The 13,362-nt window shown below is 39.9% G+C and overlaps 1 protein-coding gene across 17 annotated transcripts in view; it reads left to right on the top strand.

Moving 5' to 3' along the window:
* Window positions 1-13,362, top strand: part of ALPK2 (alpha kinase 2) — an 88,991-nt gene that overhangs the window by 28,068 nt on the left and 47,561 nt on the right. For 14 of the 17 annotated variants that reach the window (XR_013942741.1, XR_013942742.1, XR_013942743.1 and 11 more), the window contains 2 exons: window positions 2,354-2,571; window positions 6,242-6,290. Coding sequence is in view for 3 of the 17 variants with exons in the window: in XM_080571893.1 (XP_080428019.1) it covers window positions 2,354-2,571; window positions 6,242-6,290 (267 nt within the window). In the remaining 14 variants the exon portion in view is untranslated. Of the gene's footprint in view, window positions 1-2,353; window positions 2,572-6,241; window positions 6,291-7,945; window positions 8,085-13,362 lie in introns of those variants that run through there. The other 3 variants (XR_013942752.1, XR_013942753.1, XR_013942754.1) reach the window with 2 other exon arrangements.

Below are 13,362 nucleotides of genomic sequence, written 5' to 3'. Positions count from 1 at the left end.
TTATATCCATGCTATTCACAGTGGCAGCCATTTCACGCAGCACCAAAAGGGAAGAGGAAGGCTGGACCAATTCCGTTTGGATACTTTGTGTGCAGTGTGCATGCTCGGCATGGCTGTTTTATTTTCTTTGCAGCTCTTAGGAAAAACTGTCAGTGTGATGATACTGGGTTTGTGAGGGAAAAAAGCAGACCAGAGCAAAAAATGAAGCTGTTATGTAAGCATTATAAAGGAAGCTATATTCTTAGAACTGTGTTTCCTAGGGTTTTTCAGTGAGTATTTTTGTAATTATATGATAACATTTGAGCAAAAACCTTGTGGCTGTAACTGCTTCTACACAAAGGTTTCTCAAAAAAAATTAATTTCAGCACTACTTAAAATGCAACCTCAGGAAAGGTTCCTTAAAGCAACCTTTTCGGCATTAGAAATAGTGATGGAGATGGCAGTGAAATCTTTAAGCGAAAATATTTGTGCAGGTCAGCCTCTTTTCTGGAAATATATTGTTCCTGGTAAAATTTCTTTTTTAGAGATTTCTCTAGGTGTGGGATGTAACATCTAATTTTAATAAGAGAGAGAGAGCATGCACTCTACAAAAACTAGAAGTCTGGTATAAATAGCAAGCACACAGAAGGTTAGATCTAGTTGCTTTATTCTAAATAATTGGCTGGAAGACAGCAGCTAGGAGAGAAAAGAGATGATGTGCGCATACAAGTTTTGGCTTGCTTTTTGATTTCAAAATTTTGAGGCTTGATTCCTTTCTTCTAGCCTTTCATTGTCAGAACAAACTTGTATTTAAAGGAGCATTTTATAAGGGAAATAGAGCAAGAGAAAAGTAATCTGCATTCTCCAGAGTTGGCTTTAAAGCTACAGCCTTAGCCTATCTATGCACATTTGACTATAAAAGTGAGAAAAGGATAGAGAAAGCACTGTCCTATAATGAGCAGCGGGCTGGCAGCTAGACACTTATAAAGAGACAGGAGGGAGAGAGAAAGGGATTCTGTGGTCTTAAGATTACTTAAGATACTTGCACAGTGGAGTTCTGCTAACACTTCTATTAATCCCTGACCAATTTCTTTTCCTTTAGTCTGGCTTTAAGAAAGCAAGCTACTAGAAACCTGTTTCATGTAAAACTGGTCACATTCATTTCCCCCATCTGTTCTGAGATAATGGCAGGAACTTGTGTGAGCTAGTTGATAAAATACGGTGATGTTTTGTGACGAACTCCAGCTGAATGGCTTTCCAAAATTACCTCAAAGCAGTATTAAATTCCACTCTAATATACACTGATGACACTTTTTTGCATACTTCTAAGGTTTTCGTTTTGGAGATTTATACTGTAATATTAGAATGCTGCCTAGTGAAAATGCTGAGTTATCCCAGTGTAAGCACAAGCAGAAGTAGTCTATCTGTGAGGTAAGGTACCACACTGCTTCTCCAGATAGGAGGAGCTCTGGCAACCAAGAAGTTCATGTTGCCAGTGGAACAGATACTTCCTTCCAGCCTATTGTCTTTCTCACTTTATATTCAGTCTTTCTCTCTGGGAAGACCCTGAAACTCCAAGCAACATTTTATTTGATATTTTGGTATGGTGCATCTTTAGATATAAATGGACCTAGCTTGGATTTGTCTTTCTGGCTAAACCAGCTTGATTTCTAGGTTAGTAAAATTAGACAAATTTTGTGAAGTTTACAATTTCCTGAAAACTTCATACAGAACTAGCTGAAGTTTTCTGGCCTAAATCCAAACTTTGCCAAAGCCTCAAAATCCTAAGATTCTAGATTTTCAGAGGTGCTGATTTGCCTTGTGAATCTGATGATCTCTCCAGAACCTTCCTCATTTCTTCTTACTGTTTGGTAAAGTAGTTGCTGTTATTTTCATTATCATTAATATTTGCTATTTTTGAATATGTCAGGTTTTAGAAATCTCCTGTCAGAAATCTTCCAGTTATGCAGGACTTGGGCAAAGCTCTTTCTGGAGTGGATCAATTTTGCAGGTGCTTAATTAACACCTCGGGAAGACTAAGTAATATATCAGTCAGACTGAGCAGCTAAAGTGATGATACACCTTTTATTCTGTACAGCTTAGATTTTTGTGTGTAGTAGGACAGCATTAGAAAGTATGCTTCTGAAAAAGTTTATTTCTGAGTAAATAATACAAAGAAATAAGCACATAGAGCGCAGTGTGATTATGTTCTAAAACTACCTAGAAAACCTGAATCGTATCCGGATCTGCTGGTTTGGTTTAGACTTGGTTGCTGTTCATTTACTCTCTGAGATCACTGGCTAATTTGTCTATTTCTTACTCTTTCCTTGCCAGAGCTCAGTGTGTTTTATTATTTTTCACCCTTTCATTTCAGGATCATTCCTATTTTTCTTGTTCATCGCCCTGCTAATAACATCCCCTATGCAACAGTGGAGGAGGAGCTGATTGGGGAATTTGTGAAATACTCTGTCAGAGATGGCAAGGAAGTCAATTTCCTGAGGAGAGACTCAGAGGCTGGCCAGAAGTGCTGCACCTTCCAGCACTGGGTGTATGAGAAAACCAATGGGAGCTTGCTTGTCACTGACCTGCAAGGTGAGTTGTCTGAGAGGGAACAATAAAATGGCTGTACTCATTGTCAGACCCCACAGCTTCAGGGCTTCCAGGGACTGACTTCTGAGCAATGTTATTCTTGGCATTCTGTGGCCTATTGACAGTGCTGAATGTGCTCCTCCTATATCCTTGTAATGGGCAGTCTCCAGATGGGGACAGTACCCTGGACCACAACTGATAATATGGTTAGGGCATCTTTGCACGTAGGTGTGCATACTGCGAACTGGTTTTGCTTGGGAGATTTTAGACTACACTACAGGGTTGCCTTACACAGGCTGTATGCAGAAGCAGTATTCCTGTGTTCGTGTGGTTCATCTTGTGTCCAATCTGACAAATCTGCTTTCTGCTATGCAGAGTGTATTTATGGCTTGAAACTGTTAGTTTGGCAACTGTGGATCATGTTTCATGGAGCTGTGTATGCATGCCATCATTCTCTCCCATCAATAGATGTCCAATACTCTTAAATCCCATGTCTTGTTAATCCCATAGATGATATATTATTCACCCCTCACCCCAGGAGCTCCAGGAGTTTGTGTCTCTCAGCCTTTTGGTTTGGCCTTCTTGGATGATCTTACCAGGAATTCAGGAGCCTTCCAAGTGCACTAGAGAGCAGTCCGCAGCATAGAGCTAAATTGTTAATGTACATCACAACCCGATCTGGGAACAGCATGTGCTGTTGGCTATAGGCATTGTTATGAGCTTTTGCAGAAACAGTAGCATACCAAAAGTGAAAAGGAAGTGAATGTTTGGAGCATGAAAATCCTAAGTATGTTCTCTAGCAGCATGAGAAAAAGAGATACAACCTGACTCTTGTTGAACATTGCCAAAAGTTACAGCGATCGCACAGTAAAATACTATCGAGGCTGTTGTATTCATAATATATCTGAATAAGACTTAAGTCATGCATCAGACTGGCATTTATCCTCTGCAAGAAGGTGAATTTTACCTATAATAGTTTAATGCATTTCATCTACTTTGTTTTTGATAAGATTAATCAGTTTCTGTAGTGCAATTTTAATGATTTTAGCACTCTCTTTTTTTTTTCCTTTTTTTTTTTTTTTTTGGAGATCTTCCCAGCCTCTGGGGCTCTACCTCTTCCTTCACCAGCTGTGCTTCCCTCTTTCACATTCCTTTCCACCTTCTTATGGACAAAATCCTATGGGACTCATCACATTTCAGCTGTGTAATTCCTGTGAACAACAGGAAGGACCCACTTAAATGTAAGGGCTACATCTAAGATGCATTTAGTCCCTCCTATCTGCAGGCAGGGATTATGAAGAAAATGAGGGTGACAGAGCACTGGAACAGGCTGCCCAGAGAGGTTGTGGAGTCTCCTCTGGGGATATTCAAAACCTGCCTGGATGCCATCCTGCGCAATGTGCTCTAGGTGATCCTGCTTGGCAGGGAGGTTGGACTAGATGATCTTCAGAGGTCCCTTCTAACCTCAATCATTCTGTGATACCATGATGAAAAAGTTTTAATTGCCGTAACTTCCCACAGCCCTTGTCATCCTTGTTTGTGCCTTATTGAAGAAGTAGTGTGCCACTCTGATTCCCTCTCCATCGGTATGTTACTGTTTGAGCCATTTAGCAGCAAGAAGTTGGGAGCAATGCTCAATCTGAATCTGTTATGCAAACAAGAATGTCTCATAACTGGAATTTTCAGTGAATGTTTATGTGATGGCTGCCACAGTAAAGATATAGGGCTGTGTGTGGACTCAGAGACATCACAGCAATACAACTACATAACAATAACTCTACAAGATTAGTTTCATGAAAACCATCCCTCAAGATTAAAAACAAACTGCTATACAAAACTTTTTATAATTCTTCAAATTGCAGTTTAAGCTACTATAGTGCCAGAGGAGGCAGACAAATTATTAAATGGGGACATCAGATGTATTTTCACTGAAATCTGTTTCAGTATCATTTAGGCACTGAGGCTTACTCTTTGCAAGTGCCTTTGGCAAAGCAAACAGAGAAGTAATACAAGTGTAGATTTTTCAGACTGTTCAAATAGCACGTGCTCTTTTTATAAAGAATCTCATGCAGGTCAGAGTGAAAAATATGAGAGAGAGAAAGAATATTTACTTTTCTAGCCTGTTTTGAGTGCACTGTATTTATGTGTGTGTGTGCTACCCTAGGGAATAGAAATAAATGCATGAATTCCCTACTGTGGTAGCAGCAGCAAACATGTATTGGCCTGTGCAGTAGTATGACATTTATCTAGTCAACAGAGAAAGGGAATTTTTACCTAGCTTATATTGTTGTAAGAAAATAGTTTGGAAAAGGGAAAAATAAATCTTACACTCTTAATGGGAGAGTTGTCCTTCCACGTCTTCTCAGTAAATCAGAACACTCAATTTGAGTCATCTGGCTTATTATCTCACCTCCCAGACATTAATGAAATGCCTTGTGGTTTAAAGATTTCAGTTTTTAATAACATCCTACTCGTTCACTTTTTGTTATATTTAAATACGTGTCAACTGCTCCACATTTGGGTCCTGGCTGGGTTTGAAAAAGCAGATTCCTTCCAAAAAAGAACGGTGATGAAGTGCACTCCTCACGTACACTAAATGCAGCCCTTATGCTCTTCTTGGTGTGACTCCCTCCTCCTGCTCATATGCTGGGCCTGTATCCAACACAATATGCATATGTATATTTGAAACAGAGCAAGGCAGATGCTGGCTAAAGAAATACGGAATCTTAAAAAACTGCCCATATTGTTTAACATGAAAAAGCAGGAATCAGCAACATCTAAATGAGGCCCCTGAAATAGTTACAAGGGAGAAGAAAGAACAACATCCTAGCCTGAGGGAAGGAAAATGACAGAAATGGTATCTGAACCTGTACAATGATTGTTTACAGTGATTGTTGCCACAAAAGGACAACATACCTGCTGCTGCTGAAGAGAAACAACCTTCCTCTATGGTCATCCTGTCATTTGAATATTTGGCTGCATTTTTCAGGCATACCAGTTGGGATTTGTGAGAGTGTTCTCCAAGGAAAATGGTCTTGAGACCATTGTTTTCCTGTACAGACAAAATGCATACTACAGAACTGTTTTTTGCCTATAAAGAAGTAAACAAAGGGACAGAATGAAAAAAAAAAAAAAAATTTTTGGAAACACTGAAGTAGAAAGGGATTTGGGCTTTCTCATCCAAAAAGTAAAAACAAGGTTGACTGACCAGGTTGATTAGCAAAGCAAATGTGAAATTCTTACTGATAAACGTTGTGGTGCAAGTTTGCAAAGCACCAAAAACATAAACCCGTAAATAAATATAGGCATCTCATGGCAGGTGCATACGTGAAGATTCTAAATCTTTCTTAAAATGCAGTGATGAAAGTGTATCCCCCCCCTGCCAGTGACTATCCAGACAGGAAATAAGTTATGCTCTCTTTGTCACTTTGCTATCTGTAAATTACTGTAATGAGTTTGACTTCTAGAAAATTCCTAGTGATACAGAGCATAAACATCCTGGTTCTAATTGGGGTACTTTAAAATGTTCAAAAAATGGTGACAAATAGTTAAAATGAAAAAAAAAATGAATCAGGAAATAATACTTAAAGCTTCTATATATGGCTTTTTTGAATTTGAAAATACTGCAGAAATTCTAATGTAACACAAACTCTGTTTCCTTGATGTCTTGTAGGTGTAGGAATGAAGTTAACTGATGTTGGCATAGCAACACTGGCCAAAGGGTGAGTGAAAAATTGCTTCTCTACAGCGTGGTTTTGCTTTATGCATCAAACTCCTCATAGTGTAAATATTTTGTGGGAGGGTCCATTGGAAATTTATTCTTGCTTTAACTTTGGAAGAAAGCAATACGCATCAGATTCTTTTAAACTCCTCTTTTTCTTCATGTTTACAGGAACCCTTCTATAAGGGAAACACAATTGTTTTGTTTAAAGGGATGGATCTACACTGTAGATTGGGCTTTGCTTTTGCTTTATGCCTCTGTTAAAATAGGCTTATTCGCGGGGCTTCTCAAGAATGAAATCAAGGTCTCAGGTGACTTACAAACAGGCTACTTAGTATGTCAGCTGGAGGAAGGTAGGGCTGAAAAAGCAGGGCCAACACTGGCTCCAGCCTGGGGTACAGTGAAAGACCTGTTGTTTTTTGTGCTGTCCGGAGCGTCTGACCACAGAGGAAATGTTTCTGATTCCAGCATGCTGTTGGAGCCAGAGCTCGAGCCGAGCTTGCACTCTCTAGCACCTGCCCCAGCCAGTGCAAATACAAGTGCTTATACATACCTAGCCCTACTACTAGATCCTGCTGCCAGTAGCTCAGGTGACCCTTTTCCCCTTTCTCTGTTCCACTGGAAGAAGAGAGAAAATCTGCCACTGTGGGATCTAGAGGAGTTGTCCTTTTTGCAAGGAAATTAAAGGGATGGTGCAGGGACTACATGAGGGAACAAAGCTAAAATCCCTCTTGCAGCTAGCAAAAGTGCCAATGCTTTAGAATATGTATTTCCAAAACAAGCTTTTACAGAGGCTCTGTTTTCAACTTAGAACTCTCTGAGTTTTTCTGCCTATAGCAAAGCAGAACAGAATATCCTGAGTTGCAAGGGACCCAAAAGGATTATCAAGTCCATAGTAGGCAGTAACCATTAACTTTTCTTGAGCTTGTGTTCTTGTCAGATGCATGGGTGGAAGGAAGATGTCTATTCAGCTTTGTATAGACCGCTTATCTGATATAAAGAGGAAGTGTGTTAAGAGATTTTCTGGTATGTCTTGCCCTTCTCTCTCAAAGGCAATAATTCTGAGCTATAACAAAAGATCTTTTCGTAATACTTAAGGAGGTCCATTTCCTAGTAGTTTTGTAATAGCTTCAGATCTTTTGGGAAGATTTAAGCATAGGCGTAAAGATGTAGGCCATTAATGTTCTAACTTTCTTTCACTTCTCTTAGGTTTCTGTTAATTAAAGCTTCTGGTCATATCACAGATAAACAGAGCCACTGACAGAAATAGGCAGTGAAGGCAGCCATCCGAATCAGCTGTCTGCTGGAAAGGGAAAGGGGTTGTGTGGACAGGGGGCAGCAAAATAGCCATGGTCCTACTGTAGTCCACTTTATCTGTACTATTGCCTGAAATGCTAGCCAGTGGCAGCTCTTTCCTGTACAGAGGGAAGAATCTAGATGCAGCATTTACCACTGTGGGGAAGGATGGTCAACCACCATCTATCCCATCTCTTGTATTGCAACAAGAGCACCGTGACCCCACAGGTTTGCCTGTTTCCCAGATCTCCCTCTTGGGAGAAACAAAGATAAAGAGTATGAAAAGCACTCTGGTTAATATTTTTTTTATTCAGAGGCTTACCTCTTACCTTAAATATGCTATCTTGTTTTCCCCAATAGTATCATGTTGCAGTGAGATCCAGAGATTTAACGCATACTGTAGTGATGTACTTTGTGTTATCAGTTCGAAGTTATCCTGGAACATGCAGTGATTCAACCCTTTAGTCATAATGGCTACAGAATTTTTCACCAGGAAAAGGTACTCCTTCCAGTATGGTTTTCTGTAAGCACATTCTTTCTCCAATGACTATATGTTATTCTTCCCCCAACACACACACACTTGGCTGTGTTGTATTGTCACCATTCTGTTTCCTGGCATCCTACACAGCTTTCTGGGTAAATGCGTGTGACAGGTGCTTTAAATTCTTATTCTTCCTTGAGAAACTGATAGAAGAAAACAGATTTGATCACATGTACTCAGTCCTTATACTGAAACGGAACTTGTCTATACACGCATGGTACGGGAGAAAATCCCTCACAACATCTTTTAGATTATTAAAAATATGACAACAGAATATTCTGGGAAAATCCTTAACATTTGCAGGCTGGCATCCCTTCAAAACTTACATTGGTTTACTCTTTTAGCTGTAGATCCAAAGTGAAATCAGTTGAAATATCATTTGAAATGAAATTGCATCGTCCTGTTGTAAAACAAAGAAGTCATAAAAACTTTATTTGGGCAACACTGTTCTCTGGAATCAGGAGATCTATAGAAAGGCTTCAGTTGATGTCATCCAGTTCACTATGGGCAATTACTCATATAAAAACACGTATTGGACTAAGGAAGAGGAAGGTGAAGTGAGAAAACAAATATACAATGCAAGCTGTAGTAAGGATCATCTCAGTCATATACAAAGAAATTCCCTTCATGTACAACCTCTTAAAAATGTTGATTATCACTTTGTTTGACATATAGCTAATGATATTGCTACAAGACAAAAAATAATTTCTGGTTCTGTATCTTTCTTTCATGCTCCTTTCCCAGAAAGGACACCGCTGCATTAATAGTCTGCCATTTGCTTTTTAATTCAATGAACCTGGATGGGAAAAACAAGTACAGAGAATTCATCTGTAGTACAGGTTATTGCTACCTTTGGTAGTGTACAACCATGCTAGTGAGAGATTTTATCTTACATGTCGGGGAGAACATGCATAGTCATACTTAACCAGAACTTATAGTGCAATTCTGCTATGTTTTTAACAGTATTGTTAGAGAAGACACAAAGCTGACTTTTAGTTGCTATTGCCTATACAAATCCCCATCAACCACTCCTTGCAGAGGTTATGACCTCACTGATCACAGTTAGGTCCTCCAGTTCTCTAAGCATATACTGATTACACCAAGGCAAAACAAAAATATCCTTGGGAAATGCCTCTGTGATCCTCGGTGAACGTAAGGAAAATCGTATTATTTCTTCTTGGGATGGAAATTAAATACAATTCTAATTTCACTCTAAAATTAAACTCGTGATCCAGGGAAAAAAGAAACTGAAAAAAAATTGCCCCCCTTCCCGCCTCTGTGCTCATAGTGTAATCAAGCTGACAAATAATCTAATGTCATGATACAAACTGTTATTGATGGCTTTGCAAAAGCAAATATGGCAACTGTCATGAATAATTCATGGTCATTATTTTTCCCCCAGTGCTTCTTGAAAACCAAGCATAATAAACAGCATATATTAAAATTTCATACCTATATTCAGAATTGCTCATTGCCATTAATTTTTTATTTTTTATTTTTTGGTTCAGACTCATATTCCAGGTCTGAACAAACATTTCAGAATGAGTATTTATGTATCCTTTGTCTTTATCTTTCTCTTCTTTCATGTGGAGAGGTTGATGTTTTCAACAATTAACATCCTTCAACATAATTCTGATCTTTTATCCTTTCTGTGGCTGTTTTACCAGTGAATAGGAAAGCAAAAGAACTGACAAGCAAAATGTAGTTTATCCAGTGCAGTGAAGTAGCTGCAATACAGTTTCTGTCAATAGAAGGTGAAGCCTAACTAGAATCAGGAAAGCCTGGAAAGTATTTTTTTGAAGTAGCCACTGGGGTGCACCAGAGTCAGGAAATACTCCTTTAAATAAGATATTTAGTACATTCTTTGAACATATACAAAAATAGTACAACCTGGTGACTGGCTTTTAAGTGTGGGCAGTGAACCAGTTTAGCAGCTGTGCAAATTGTCCAGGTATTTATCCAAGAATGGTGAACAAAAAGATGAAGGAAACAGAAACAGTGACCCACAGTCATGATGATGAACAGGAGTGCTGTTTGCCAGGAGTGGATCTGAAAATCTGTCTGGTTTCAAGACAGTGATGGGTTTGGCTTGACCCAACATGGCAATGACAGGCATTGGGGAGTTTAAGCCTGGAGACAAATTCAGCAGTCACCCTTCACATTTAAGGAGAATTTGGTCTGGGCCGGACCCCAATTGCCAGCTTTGAGAGCTGGAATTCTGTCTGTGTTTTGTTTACCAGTCATCCAGTCAGTGAATTAAGAGAGAAAGTTGTGTAAAAGAGGAGACCTATTTTTCATGGCTCGAAATAGTCAGTAGGCTGGTGTTACTGAATGCAGAACACATGAGAGCAATATGGACCATGCAATTTAGAAGACATTCACTAATGCAGACCTTCTCCCTATTACACATACCAGAAGCTATAACAGCACGGAATGGTTTGAATTAAGCTCACAAGTCCTGCCAAATTACAACAGGGCTGTGTTCATTATGCCTGTACAGAAAAATGATGCAGTCTGGAAGCATCCAGGGAGGGCTGTGTGGAATCAGTGCCTAACAAGAAGCAAACAGCTGGGAGATCTCAGATGCAAAGCTTTGGTCTCACATCTCTAGATTAGTTTCCTATGGCCCACTGTAAGAACTGGAGCTGTTTGCATGCTGCAGAGCCAGGCTAGGCTCAGTCATGCCTCTCGGCTTCCAAAATGGACAGAGGGTGTTACCTACGCCCCATCTGTAGCCACAAGATCAAATGCAAGTCTGTTATTCTAAGAGAAGGGAAATGAAGATGACTATTTAGGAGTAAAGCTAGTGAAATGATGTTTTTAATATAAATGTCCTGCCCCTTGTTCACAAGATATTTATGTTCTTATCTCTTTTACCAAAAATATCGGTAATATTTGTTGAACCCTAAAGCTAAAGTTAGTTAGAGCATTCAGTTGCTCATTTAAAGTGCCTTTTATAGTATTGTATGAGCAAAAGCTACTGTTACTGCTCTTTGTCTAGACATTCCTTCAAAGACATAGAGGAAGTGACAAATACTAAATACAGATGGGAAAGCAATTTGGACAGACCTTTATTTATTTAATGAGAAAAGTGGGATATTTTTGCTCAACTTTTTCATGTCAAGATTATTTCCACAAATAAAAGAATATTTTCAGAATTTTGTAGCACTTGAGCTTTCTGTGAGGGAGAAAACCCCTTGAAGAGATTTCCTTTAGCTGCAATAAAATGGCCACCAAAGAAGAACAAATGAGAACAAGAAAGTGTGTGGTGCAGCCACAAATTAGAATAACCATTATCCACTGCAGCGAAACTTCTTATTGAACTGCTAGCCCTGAATGTTCTTTATCATTAATGTTTCTGCCAGCTCAGCAGAAAATACCTACACAAACTGCAGGAGAAATGATGGCTCTCACTCAGTCTTGCAGCAGAAATGGAAAACTTCAGATACCAAAATAAGCAGATGCTACCCAAAGGCTGCACAGAGCTCCTTATCTGCTCAGATAGGTAATTGGCAGCTGCATCTGTTTTACACATGCTGCTGCAGCATCCAGCAGTGACACACCATGACTGTGCAAGGTGTTGTAACAACAGCTGCTTGAATTATTTGTTGCCACTGGCACTCACTGGAAAGATCCAATGGTTCATTGAATATTCATGGTAAATTAATCAGAATACTTCAGTCTAAGTTATTGCCATTTGCTGGCAGCGTGTTGCTCTGCTCTGAGTAGTTTCTGGAGTCACCATCAATGCTTGATAAGATTTTCTTCCTAAGCACAGTCAGGTTTGTCTGGGAAAATTACGTTCTGCTGATGGCTGTAGTAAAGGAGCTCCAGTATAAGGTCTGAAGTCTATTACTTCCCCAGAGAAGCAAGAGAACACTTCCTTCTCTTACTGAGCCTCCGGTATAGTCATAGAGTCATAGAGCGGTTTGGGCTGGAAGGGACCTCAAAGACCAGGTAGGTCCAAGCCTCCTGCTATGGGCAGGGACACCTCCCACTAGATCAGGTTTCTCAAAGCCTCTTCCAGCCTGGCCTTGGGCACTTCCAGGGATGGGGCATCAGGCAGCACTTCTGTGCTGGGCAGATGTGGAGGCAGATACCATCCCCCCCTTTTTTATAAGGAATTTCATTATATTTTCATCACTGGCACCATTCTTTTTTAGGAGAAAATTTGGCAAAATGTGTTGCAATAAAGATGTTTATCCATCTAAGAGTTTGAATGTCTCAGAGCAATGGTATTTTCTTAAACACTGTGCAATCTACATGAGAAAATAAGTTCTCTGGAATGCTGTGCAGGGATCATGTGGTGTTAATTTCAGTGCTAAATCTTTTTGTTTGTTTTGTGCAGTGATAACTCACAATATACATCTGCAGACTTTGTATGTCCAGTGAACCAAGAGAATAGGGTAGAAGATGAGCTTATTAAGATTACCAGACAAGAAGAGCACCCTGGTGTTTCTCCTCCCTTTTCTGCCCTGTCAATCTGGCCAAAAATGACTCCTTCAAAAAGCAGATGCAGCTTTTAAAAAGCTGCTGCAGCCTTTGAAATGCTGATACAGCTTAAAAAGCAGGTACCAGAAGGAAAGACAGCAACCAGAAGAGGGAAGTATGTGCTCTGTCTACTCCCTGGCTTTTCTAGCCTGCTGAAGAAGGGAGAGGTAGCAATGGGAGATAGTTGGTGGCTTGAGAACTGTGAAGGCTGGATGAGGCTGCTTTCTTGAGGAACCCTCCTTACATCCTTCTTCCCCAAGAGGCTTGGCTCCGTGAGATCTTGTAGTCTAATCCTGAGTGAGGGAAGAGCATAGCAGAGAAGTTATTTACATGCTTGGATGAAAACAGCCTCCAGTTCTGACAACACCTCCTGCTGCAACCTTGTCTCTTCCTGGTAGTCAAAAACACTGTTTATAGAGAATGATGTATGATGGATTTCATTTGTATATTGCAAAGGAACAGTTAGCCAGCAGACAATTGTGTTACTAATGAAATAAAATGAAAAAGACTAGCCAGGCGGAGCAAAGCCCTTTCAGCCCTTTTCCGTCCTCTGTCAAAGCCCTTTCAGCCCTTTTCCGTCCTCTGTCACTGCTTATTACCTGGTTTCTTTCACATTTTAATGGCTCACTTTGCATATCTGTGGAAGAGTTAGTGCTTCTCAGAACAGCATGGGTGGAAGAGACTTGCTTAATATTGTCAAGTTGCTTTTGAGTCAACAGTCATACTCTGCCTCCCCTGTGCTGAA

Source organism: Anser brachyrhynchus (assembly GCF_964034855.1).
Source record: "Anser brachyrhynchus genome assembly, chromosome: W".
In the NCBI taxonomy this organism is placed as follows: Eukaryota; Metazoa; Chordata; class Aves; order Anseriformes; family Anatidae; genus Anser; species Anser brachyrhynchus.
The sequence above is the reverse complement of the archived record's forward strand: the minus strand, read 5'-3'. Positions and strand labels throughout refer to the sequence as shown.